The sequence below is a fragment of the Taurulus bubalis genome (assembly GCF_910589615.1).
Source record: "Taurulus bubalis genome assembly, chromosome: 10".
Taxonomy (NCBI): Eukaryota; Metazoa; Chordata; class Actinopteri; order Perciformes; family Cottidae; genus Taurulus; species Taurulus bubalis.
In genome coordinates this window covers 4360141-4372911 of record NC_136598.1, presented here as the reverse complement: position 1 = coordinate 4372911, position 12771 = coordinate 4360141, and the positions used below count along the sequence as shown (strand labels likewise).

Here is a 12771-nt window from a genome sequence, read left to right as displayed (position 1 = left end):
GGCCGCATCCCCGCGGCGTCGCCCCGGCTTGCCCAGTTGCAGTGTCCGATCGATGTTGAATTGAACAAAGAGGATCAATTTCTGATCAGCGAGAGAGCCACTTTCATCAATGTGAGGAAGAGGTCTTGAATTCTCTTCCGAAACACCTACGAGGCGACCGCCGAAAACACACGAAACACAGCGGGCGAAAGAGACGAGGCAGCCGAAGAGGATAGAGGATAGGCGAGTTAAACAGAGGTTGAACTGACCTGTAGTTGTTGTAAGTCAAAGCGCTTCCAATATTGAAACATCGATCCTGCATTGGCCGCCATCTTGAGACATATTGAGACAGGAATGAGATGCTGATAGAGAGCGCGGGGGTTGGAGTTCAGTGGAGAGGACCGGGCGGCCGGAACACCCGGACCGGATCGCTCCCGCGGCTCCGCCGGGGACCCGCTGGAGTACGGAACGGAGTCAGCTCACGGGAGTGTTGCCTTAATAACGCCATTATAATTGCTTAAATAGCTTTTTATCAACATCCAGATATTACAGGTAAATAACCGAATTGGCATTACATTGCTCTTCATTGTATTACCTTGAAACACAAGAGCTTGTGAGCGCCAGACGAGTCCACGTTTGATGTTGTAGTTTGTGTGGTCTTTATGCTTTGTGGAGAGCAAAGATCATACACAAATAATGCCAGGAGGCTACTTGGAAGCCATATCTAAAAAATACAAAATCCCACCAGGAGAGCATTCAGAAGCAATGTGTTCCTCTGAGCTGTGTGGAGTTAATTTAGACCAACATGTAATCAGTGCTCTTCTAAATCAGCATGGCTGTCAGATTTAGAAATAAAAAGTCGATTGTTAGGAATTATATACTTGGATTATAGGCTCAAATGAATGCTGCTTTTTTAAACTGCTCATTACAGATGCCTTAATCTTTTTCTTTTTTTTTTACTTGAACTTAATTCATGAATACTACATCATTTGTGTTTTGTATTTGTTGCTTTGTTGAGTAATCCCAGGGAAAGGCGTTTTATTTTTGTTCCATTAAGGATGTGTGTGAATTAAAATAAAAAGATAAAAAATGTAATATAGATTGAAATCATTGATTAGGACTGCTGGAAATATAATCTGGGCTCAAGGTTTGTCTAAATTGTTAAAACAAAACATTCAACTCTAATCAATAATACAAATTAACCCCAAAAACTTAAGTTGATACATGTAATCGTGTTATTAACAAGGTGCATCTCGTGCACAGACTCAGAACATACAGTACGACAAAGCAGGGCTGCTGAGAACCTGCTGAACTTGGCCATTTAAGAATGAGTAAAAGATGGAGTGGACTTCTTTCCAAGTTCATGGTCCTTCCAATTCACTAAATGAATAACAAAGTAAGCCTGCTATACTCCTTAAAGGCATTATTTTTGCTCCACATATATTAATCAGATTAGTTAATCAAATAAGATTGTTGTGTTGTTAATCCACTCAACTCATTGCCGCAGCAGGGCAGCCCAGTGGTTAGAGTGTCAGTCTGCATACATCTCTGTTGTTGAAGTGACCTTGAGCAACACACTGATCCCTGGCTGCTCCTGAGGCGTCACCACTGCTGACCATGTCCTCTGACCCCCCTCAGCTTGTGGATATGCAAAGAATGTCTAATTACACTGTATGTCTGTATGGAGTGCCCTAAATTCCTGCGTCAAACTGTGCAGTTTGTGCACCTTAAAAAACACAACACACCTCAGCTGCAGCCTCCAGTTGCTCTGCAAACCGAGCTGCTCGAGTTTATCAGGGCAACACATCTGTTTTGCACGTTGTTTTCATTTTTAGCATTTTGTGGGTTCCCAAATGTGACTTGTCGAGTGTGTTGTGAGGCCTTCGCTGTGTGGAAAAATCAACGCCTGCATTCACACTTTGGAGTCTTTTTTCTTTCTTTAATGCTCAAAGGGTACAGCCTTTTTAAATAATTTTTTTTATAGTGTTTTTTTTTCTCAACAATGATTTTCATTTCTTCACAGTCATTGCACTTTAATTGCATTCCCTATAAATAACACAAGTATTTGCCATAGATAATGACGGCTCTTTCACTGCACTTGTGTGAATACAAAGGTGGGCATTTTTGTGCTTTGAATGAGCTTGACTTTCAGGTCATTACTTGATTTGATTTGAAGCTGTTTGTGTCTCCCTCCTTCAGCAGTATGAGTGGTGCTCAGTGCTATACTGATGTGTAGCCTCAATAGCTTTGCCTTATTTTATACTTCATTTATAGACATGATACTTGGAATTAAAAACTGGCCATGACACCCAGTCACATCCCTTGAATAAAATTTACTGAAATGCACTTAAATCACATAGCAAGAGCTGCTTTAAAAGAGTCACGATGAAAAGAAATATATAATAGCAGCATGATTTGTGTCAGTGTCAATTATTTTCTTTATCATGATTCTCTTTAAAAAAAAAAGATATATGAGCAACTGGTCTGCACTATGATATACATAATGAAAACTTTATAAAATAGTGCTGAATCCTGTGTTAAATCCTCTCATTTTTTCCCTTTCCGCCATGTTAATCAGGGTTTCCTTGGCCTAGCCAACATGACTTGTGATGCTGCCTATCATTAAGCCAAACCAGAAATACAGGTCTGAGATAATCCCCACAGGCTTAGTAGCATCGCAGTGTGTCCATTGTCTGTATAGATTTCCCCGACTATCACACAAAGAACACACAACTAAAAGGAACTAAATATATTTATTTGAAGTGAAAAGTATTCAACAGGATTTTATCATTAAATAATGCAATTGGAAAGTGCATGGTCTTTGTGTTGAGACTTTTTTTTGTCTATTGAACAATGTTGACTTCCAACTTTATTCATTGGATAGCACAATGATTAAATGTTTTAAATACTGAAAGGTGATAGTTACTATATTTATGTTAATTATTGTGTCACGCACATACGTACCCAGCTCACAAGACACCAAAGACACTCTTGCAGTGGTGAAACAAGAGCAAAACTTCTTCCATTAATATTACACTGCAAACAAAGAAAAAAGATTCCCTTTTTAAAAACAGTTCGCATTGTTTTTATAAATTGTCCATCCAAAAGAAATCATGAGAAATAAAAGACATTGTACTCAAAAGTGCGGCCTTAAAATTCATCATATAAAGAACAATAAAACCTAAAATGGACTTCTATCTTCAATCTCACGTAAGATACATAAGCGACAAAGCATTTCATTAAAAATATTAAATATGTCTGTTTCTATGTAACCTGAGATCTGTGACTTTTAGTAAAATTCTGCTTAACATTCGACAAATTAATTTTCTGTGCATAGTAAAGTTATTATGTATATATATATATATATTTTAAATTATGTAAATACAGACTTTATCATGAACAATACAAATCAGTTGATTTTGCTCTGCCAGCCGCTCTTCTCAAACTCTCCGAATTTCAGCACACAGTACCTCCACGAGGATTTGACTGAAGCTTCACTAGGCTTTGGATTACTTTGAAGCAGTAGGGGGTACACGATGTTAGTTGGAACAAGTAAGAGTCTGAGTTATCAATCCACCTACAAATTATCATGTTCCTGCTACAGAGGCTCGTGCATGTCTGGCATGAATGACTTGAGAGGTTTTTTTTCCCTCACTTTTTATTACATTTTATGTTCAAATTAGAGAGGAGGGAAAAGAAACAGAGTAAATTGTTCCTGACAAGGACAGCAGGAGGAACATTTGATGCCCACAGATTTAGCCTCTGAAAAGCCTCATCAGTTCATGTACGTTTGGTTAAAGTTTAAACACAGAGGAGTAAACACACATTATTTGTGTCGTTGCCATTATACAACTCGATCTTATATTGTCGACAGTGCTACAGGGTAGAAAATAAAACAGCCATTCTGTCCTTTAGCTTTCCCACTTTTCTCTGTTTGTGTCCCTTCTCCTCCTGCTCATTGACTCTGCCTGCAAGGTGCTTTTAGCAGGCCTTGTGTGGCCGGGTTAGAGATGGATGCGTGGCCCTTGGGAGCTGCAGGCAGGGAGCAACACTGATCATGTCAGACAGGCTGGGGAGGCTGCATAAGATCATCATCACCCAGCAGTGGAGTGAATCGCCGCAGTGGCACTTTCACACAACCTCTGACCTCTGGGGTAACCTTTGAGGTCATGATCAAGGTCAGGGGTGAGCAAGGGCCTCTGTGATCAGGGAGCTTGCAGACCCCTCCTGCCGCTTCTTCCTCTCTACGTCCTCCGTTCTTTCCCCCTGCTTCTATCTGTTTGTCTATCGCTCACACTCTCTTTCACTGGCCGGGACCAATTGAGACATCCCATCCCCTGGGAGTGCAGAAAAGAAAGCAAGAAAAAATCAATAGGGAAGATGAGTGAAGACCTGGGGGTCCCATCAAAAAACTGAATGCTTCACTCTGAGCTGGTATGATTCACACAAACACATACCAATACACAGCGGTAGTACCTCTGACAAACAGCAACGTAGCAGTAAACATGGGCTTGGAAAATGTACAAAGCTAGAGAAAAAGTGTAAAGTCTCCAAAATATGCATTTATGTTGTACTTGTAATACCACTAAAGGGTGACGTTTCATCACCTCGTCCTTTTAAGATGGCTGACATTGTTTATATAAGATTACCCGAGATGTCCCACATGTGGCCGGTTTTTGCAGTGATGTTTGAACCCAGAAAGACGAGATATTGATCCCTCCTTGGAGACTCAAGGTATGCAACAGCAAATGAAAGAGCTCGATGACAAAACAAGTTATTTTCTAGCAAGAGAGATGCGGAGAAATAGAGCACATAAATGCCAAGCTTTGTACATGACGCTGGCTGGAATTTGAGCTGAACAAAATGTCTCCATATCAATCTGTGCAACTTTAATTATAGCACATTTCCAGCAACATTTGCTTGCTTTTGTGCTGTCTAAAAAAACGGATTAGAATAAACAAAACTGAAAGAAGACAAACAAAACTCATTCCTATGTGTCATTTCCTGACATCAGCCACCTCTGCTATTTCTGTGGAAAGACATACATGTGTGTATAATGCTTGAGCCTCACCATGTCTCCATAACTTATGAGACTGCTGCATTTCTTCCCAACACAAGATAACCCCAGGCATGACATTAAATGATTGGCTGAAAATAGAACTGTTCAGATGAAAGGGAGGCTAAATAATGCAGAAAGAATACAAAACCTCTTATGGGGATAACTAGTCACACACTATGCACGCACACAAACACACAAAGAGATTTTTTTTTTTGCTCCACGGTGAAGAAAAGTGAATGGATGTAACAGGAAGGAGGAGGACCCAGTGGAGACACACATGCTTCTTGCTTCATCTCCTCCCACTCCTCCTTGTCTGCCATTTTTTTCCGCTCACACTCAGACTTCATGACATACTCTGTGTCTATGGGGAGGAATAATGTTGTCCCAGCCACGCCATGTTTTTCCTGCCCACCAGAGATCAGACACAACACACAGTGCAGGATTTCCAATCCCGCCGCCTCATCATTTTTTCATGAGTTTTGATCAGAATGTGTTCACATAACATGTCATTATCTGAGGACTTGTGTTTGTTTATTTTTTGTATTCCTGTATTTGTTTAGGTTAGAGCAACAAAATTAAAACTGTGAGTCATTTATTACGGTTTCTGGTTTCTGGCAATGCTGGGTCATATCTAATAAATAATACATTCAAGACAAAACTTTTCAAAGCCTCTCTGCTGCCTGCTTAATTTTCAGCAGAAATGTTTATTCATTGGCTAAATTAAACATTCATGTTTTGAGAAAAATCCCAACGTCAGTACACAACACATGCTGCCCCTTGTGTTTGTGTAGGGAGACACCTAGTGGCGGAAGACACGTGTAACCTTTATATAGGGGGGAAATGGACAAGTACAACATGTGTAGTCATTAGTCAACCTCTATCTCTCTGAAATGAGTCTCCAGTGTTGTAATAATAACAATACATTTCATTTTTAAAAGCACTTTTCTTTCAGAAGAAACTCAAGAGTGCCACAGAGCCAATATATAGTAAAACGAAAATAAAAACAGATATCCTCCATCCCCTATATCTCAACCCTTAACCATAAAATAACAGTCGCTTTTAGACAAACTGTGTTATTTAGAAGTGAAATAAAAAGTATGCCTTGTGCTTCACAAAATGACCCGTGCTTACTTCATCAGCAGCACACCGCGCCCTACTGTGTTTACCCAACCTGAAAGTGCCTGGGAGGCAGACCGGCCGTCATCAGGCCGTATACAAAAGCCCCATTCACCGGTAACAAGAACCCGGACCCACGCTGCCACGTCAAAACGTTTGAGCACACAAGTGTAGTGCACATGCTTTTTTTGAGTCTGTTTAGACCATTGAGGATAGCAGGTAGGACATGCTACTCCGACAACAATGCAATGGAGACGTGTGGTCGTATATCTCTAGTGTCAAACATTCTGAACTATGTGCACTTCTCACCTGACGCAATGACGTGTAAAGCAACGACCAGACTACAGGACATTAAGGTGTGTCCGCAGTGGGCATTGGCTTATGTCTTCTACATTTCCTGAGGAAGCCTACTGGCCTACGTTCTGGATTAAGGGGACAAACTGGTTCTGTAAGGGGGTTCTGGACTTAATGGGGGAACTGCAGTCAGGGCCGTCGATGGGAGCAGCGGCCCTCTCCACGACCACTGCTCACCGGGCGGACAGGCGCTCGGGTTCGTCTCAGCAGGGGAAAGGTTGTGTCGGCCTCCTGAAAGGGACCTGCTCCTGTGTGTGCGTGGCCACCGTCGGGTTTCTGCTCCTCGTGGGAGTCTGCCTGCTCTACTTACCGGACCCGCGCACACTAGAACCGTTTCATACTGAGGACAACAGCGAGGTGACGCTCCTGATATGGACGCATCCGTTCGGTCGGTACCGCAAACTTCCGGACTGCTTTGAGCTCTATCAGATAGCCGGGTGCACGCTCACTGACGAAGAGAGCGCGTACCCGCAGACTGACGCTGTAATTATTCACCACCGAGACGTTGCCACAGGCACCGCTGACCTGCCACCGGAACCGCGGCCACGCGCACAAAAGTGGATATGGATGAACTACGAGTCCCCCACGCACACATCCGGACTGGGGCGCTTTGAGGACGTGTTCAACCTCACAATGACCTACCGGACCGACTCCGATATTTTCCTGCCGTACGGATATCTAGTCCCCCGTGAACGCGGAACGAAGGGTGTCCAGAACCGCTTTGCGCAACCGCTCCGCGCATCCTCGCGCTCACACCTCCGCCGGCCCCGCCTCCTGGCCTGGGTTATCAGCAACTGGTCGGAGTCCCATGCGCGCGTGACCCTCTACTACCAGCTCCGCAGGTACCTACAGGTGGATGTGTTCGGGCGCACGGGTCGGCCGATACCGGAGGACAGCGGCGGCAGCAGCGTGGTGCGGCTGATCGGACGGTACCAGTTCTACCTGGCGCTGGAGAACTCCCAGCACACCGACTACATCACGGAGAAGCTGTGGAACGCGGTGCAGGCCGGTGCTGTCCCGGTGGTCCTGGGTCCATCCAGAAATAACTATGAGCGCTTCCTGCCCCCCGAGGCCTTCATCCACGTGGACGACTTCCCAACTGTGCGAGGGCTGGCCCGGTACCTGCTGATGCTGAGAGGCAACCCGGCGCTGCTGAGGCGGCACCTGGACTGGAGGGGGAGTTACAGATTATACCAGCCCAGCTTCTGGGCTGACCACTACTGTACGGCCTGCAGGGCGGTGAGGAGGACCAGAGGCAAGGCCGATGTGGTCAAAGACTTGACACGATGGTTCCAGTCGTGAAAACAGCAGAATCCTCTCAGGCATGAACTGAACTCAGAGAACTGCTCACCTGACCAGCTGCCAAAGTGTACAACAGACATGCATTGATCAGCAACCATGGTTGTTTGTGAGACTGTTGCTTTCATTTGATGTGTGTATGGCTTTAATTCAATAGCGAAGGGGTTCATTGAGAAGTACATCATTTTAACTGATTTTATTTGTGATTTGTCTTACTTTCTATCAGGGTAAAGTTATTTTTACAAAGTTTCATATGGACTTTCATCGCATCTGCAGGTGCTTGTGAACCTTGCATTCACTGTTCACTCAAGCAAACTTAAACATTGTTTAATTTATTTGCTGGCAACTGGTTTCCACTGGTTGCATGGTTTACTGCATCACAATAAGAAAATGAGCTTGCAAAGACAAGACTTTCTTTAGATGATTCATCACAGTAAACAATGTTTCTGTGTATCAATTAGCATGTCAAAATACTCACTTTCAATTTTAATATCATGCTGACTAATAACGAAGTTAATACATAGTTAACTGGGATACATTATCTATCTCATGCAAGTTTGACATTTTTGCACGAAAGTGAAATGGAAACCATGGATTGAAAGGTAGGATGAAACGCATTGTATTGAAAAGAGGTAAGATCAAGAAATTCTGACTTTGATAGATGATTACAACACTGAAAAAGCAGGTATGTTAAATTGGTTGAGGGTTTGAGGTAACGAAGAAGGAGCGTGTGAACATGCAACCTGTTCTGGTGTGTGTGTGTGTGTGTGTGTGTGTGTGTGTGTGTGTGTGTGTGTGTGTGTGTGTGAGAGAGAGATTCAGACATGAATACCTTTCTGTTAATCGCTCTGAGCGGTTAGCACTAAATCATGTTAATCACCCTGTATCTGATCTGCTATCAGCCGTTAACATGGTTGATGCTTGTGTTGTAGTAGCGACACAACACCAAAATAGCACCCCGAGCACAGCTTTGTGTCTGCACACCATTGAACGTTTCATTGCAACACTTACCTGAATGAACTTTTACGGGTTGTTAGACCCTAAACCTTGTCTTTTCAGTTATTGCATGAGTTGTTTGAGTGCAAGACAGCTGTACTAACACACATCCTCTGCTGTTTCATTAAATGTTGACGCTGCTATTTACACTGCCATGTTCATTTTGCTGATGTTTTTGCTCTCCCTTATATATTGTCATAGCTTAGGCTACAGCAATAAGGGAGAACACCCTTGAGAGTGAAAGAGGATGTGCACATGTGTGCTTCAGGAGACACTTGATAAGAATCAGAAGCTGTGTTGTGGATTATATACATTTACACCTCTGAGTTAGTGCCCTGACACAGAATTAACACTTTACACTGTCAAATGAGACATTTCCTGCAGGCACAAGGGCAGTGAATACTGTTGTTCCCCATAATGAGCGGATGCCTCAGCAGCTGTTGAAACCACTGACTTCTATCAGCAATAATGCTTTCAGACGGCCAGAACAGCCAGACCCCTCGTCCTTGTCATAATCCCATTCATGTACACGAGGGAGTTATAAGCATATCGAGTTACTGTGAGTAAAATCACTCTTTATACTCTCAACTATAGATTCACTACATTTTCTGAAGCTTGTTTGACATGTGCTCGTTCAAAGTAAATTACCTTTCTGCTGTGCGAAGCATAAATACAACATAGCCTCTCTGGAACAAACAGGTGCTGGACAGTTGACCTAGTAGTAAATAAAGGAAGTGAACTCCTCTGATTGTTTCATAAGAGCTCATCTGATCACAAGGAAGATGATGATAGGTTGTACAGGATATCTAGCATATGTATTGTACTCATTTATGTTCTATTACTACCTGTTGGCCATTTTAATTACATTTAGACATACAGACCAGTTGATACTAAATATCATGCAGTGTTTGATCAGGAACTGTATCTTGGAAATCAAGATCAAAATGTTAAACACACATCTTAGTCTTTCGGTTTTATCTGTGTTTCAGAAACTTTAATTGGATTTCATTTTCTCTTTAATGTTCATTAGATTTATATATTGACAATTTTATCAATTATCAGTTTTGTGTTTAGATTTGTCATGCACAGTGTTGAAAATTAAGTTACATGAGCACATAAAGGTTAATAAAATAGATGAATTGTTAGTAAATGGGTTTCACTATTTTATTTACTTTTTACTACACTACATGTGCAGCTTTTCTTTAACAAGGAACCTGAATTAATATTGAAATATTTGTTTTTAGTTTGGTTTGTGTTATTTTAAAGTTAAAAGTTCAACAATCGCTTTGGTCTTGGATTACAGAAATTGGTGCATAACAACAAAACACAGTAAACTATAACCTTGGTGTGTGCAACATAACCTGTATCAATCAGATAATTAATTTGCACAGTAGACCTAAAAAAGGTAAATCACTACCAACGTTCCAGGATGCAGATAACGGATATCTTGGTCAGTGAAATAAAGATCACAGTTAATTCAAAGTCAAAGAGATGGAACCAGTAATTCTTCTTTCCTGTTGCTCTCATGCAGGATGAAATATCACCTCATGTCACGGGCTGACAAGTTTACGGAGGATGAGGTGAGTTGTTGCTTGGCAACAAGGTGAAATATTGGATGTATCAACACGAGATAGCGATTCTAAGGTAGGGGCGGTGGCGAAACCGTTGAACAGGTTGAAGGTGAGCGCTGATGAATACCCAGAATCTGTGGCAATTTAATTTGATTTAAACCCTTTAACTACCAGCTACAGCTTATTACAAAGATCCTTCTCAGCTCTCTCCCAGACCCCGTCTGTAGTAACACTGCCATTCATAACCTACATGGCCCCTGGCGAGAGGCACAGTAATCTCATTTATACAGCAACAGATGTTTCTCTTAAAAACATCCGTTGACTGGGGAAAGAAAAGTCTGCCTCTCATTCTGTCAAGGGATCAAAGAAACCAGTATAATCACTATGAAATCTGTCACATTTATACTGGTTTGAAGAGACATATTGACTTACAGTAGGCTTACTATGTTGTGAGACGTAAACGCTCGCCCTTCCTTGTCCCTCTCCCACAGCCTGCACACACTTTATAATGAAACTTCCATGCTCTGTACATCAAAAGGCCCGCACAGAGGGGGGAGGAGAGAGAGAGGGGAATGCATATGAAACAACAAAACCCCCAGACAAATAAACAGCGCCGTGTTCCCATGGCAGCGCGGCGCAGTAATCTGACGGCTGGTTTCCCATGGCTGTGTCTCACTGCCCCATAGACCTCCACTCTGTCTCACTGATGGCTCCTGTGATTGCAATCATCCATCTTACTGTCAAAGGCAAAAAAAGAGGGCAAGAAAGGGGAAATCACACACACCATCTCTCTCTCTTTCTCGCTCTCGCTCCCTTGTGTCCAGCAAACCGGCCACCCCACTGTGAGCAGAGCCAACACATGTGCCGCGCGCGTGTTTGTATGTATGTATGCATGCGTGTGTGTGCGTGTGTGTGTGCGCGTGTCCATGCTTACATGATCTGCAGAGAGAACATGTGTGGGTGTGCATCTTTGGTTTGTCTGTGCCTGCCCATTATACTGCATGATCAGTCACTGGAGTGTACACGGGGGAGCCGTGGACATGTCTGATCTTGCAGCTGATCAAAAGCACCAGAGACTTGTTCCCTTGTGGCCGTGCAAGCGGGCCTCATATCAACATGTCTCTGTTCAGTAGACAGGAAAAACAAGAGGGGAGAGACAGAGGAGGAGGAGGAGGAGGAGGAGGAGGAGGAGGGTGGGGGAACATCAGGAGTAAGACAGAAACAGGCAGGCAAAGCACAGATGAAAGGGTGCGTAAAGAGGCCAGAGTGGAATATATGACAATGATACATAACCACACTTATCTCCCTGTTCTGATGAGCTAATTGAAATGACAAAAGCCAGCTCTGTATTTGTCTGTAGATGTAATAGCATGTGTGATCCCTCTCTCTGCAAACCTGACAGCTTTCATCATCATCATCATCATCATCACAGGATAGAAAAAGAAAAGAAAAGTGCAAGAAAACCTTTACCTGTTTGCTTGCAGGTCAATCGGATGTTTATAAACTTCCCTCTGGATGTCACTGGTAACCTTAGCGACGAGAACTTGAGTCGTGTTATAAACCGTGGAGAGGACAAAGAGCAGGAGGGAAAGGAGGAGAAAAGGCAGAAGGATGAAAAGAAGAGGAAGAGGAGGAGCAGCAGCAAAGCGTCTGCCTGTAAATAGTCTGCCCACACTGAGATGTGGTGTACAGTGTAAATGTAATTATGTGCAACAAGGAGGTGACGGCAAAAAGAAACCCTTTGTTGTGACTTTAATCTTACTTCAGCAACGATCACAGATAAACATCTGCTGAGCACGATGTCTCGCAAATTAAACAACAAAGCACACCCGAACATTGTATAAAAGATAATGGAACAATCACAAGACCAACAAAACAGTGTTTTAAAGGTAGACTCTATAACATGTGATAATTGGTGGAGGAACAACAGATACAGACAGATCCATCTCTTTTCTGGTAATTAAGGTTACGGGAAAAGTTTGATTTGCTTTGCTTTCTTGCTTTGAATTGAGAATCAATACCACTCTCGTGTCTGTTTGGTAAAAGTAGCAGCAGGTAAGCTTAACTTAGCTTCGCTTAATTTAGCACACAGACTGGAACCAGGGAAACAGCTGAGAGAAGAAAAAAAAGAAAATTGCTCTGTTTTGCTGAATTAACAGGGTCATTATCTCAGAATTCTGAGAAACGTTTTCATTAGAGAAAAACATCTGCTCTGAATTTTGATACCTCAAAATCCCAGGAGAAGTTCTTATTTACTCGAGAGTTCGATTTTATGGAAGCAAACAGGTCCTGTATGTTTAGTTTAAACTTGATTGCGAGTTAGGCACAATTGCCTGATTGTCTCTTGGGTCGTTTCGGAGCAGCCTGAATGCATTTCAGACGCATCATCTTATACCC

At 42.7% G+C, this 12771-nt stretch overlaps 2 protein-coding genes across 2 annotated transcripts in view; one reads left to right on the top strand and one right to left on the bottom strand.

The window, feature by feature from the left end:
• Window positions 1-316, bottom strand: part of cux1a (cut-like homeobox 1a) — a 49499-nt gene extending 49183 nt beyond the window's left edge. The window contains exon 1 of the mRNA XM_079225399.1: window positions 249-316. Coding sequence (XP_079081525.1) covers window positions 249-311 — 63 coding nt within the window. The 5' untranslated portion in view covers window positions 312-316. The remainder of the gene's footprint in view (window positions 1-248) is intronic.
• A 6306-nt stretch (window positions 317-6622) lies between these two features.
• LOC306742069 (alpha-(1,3)-fucosyltransferase 4-like) lies at window positions 6623-7810 on the top strand (the record flags this gene model as incomplete). Its single annotated transcript, XM_079224409.1, has 1 exon — window positions 6623-7810. One exon carries the CDS (start codon window positions 6623-6625, stop codon window positions 7808-7810), a length of 1188 nt encoding a protein of 395 aa, XP_079080535.1.
• Window positions 7811-12771: the final 4961 nt, after the last annotated feature.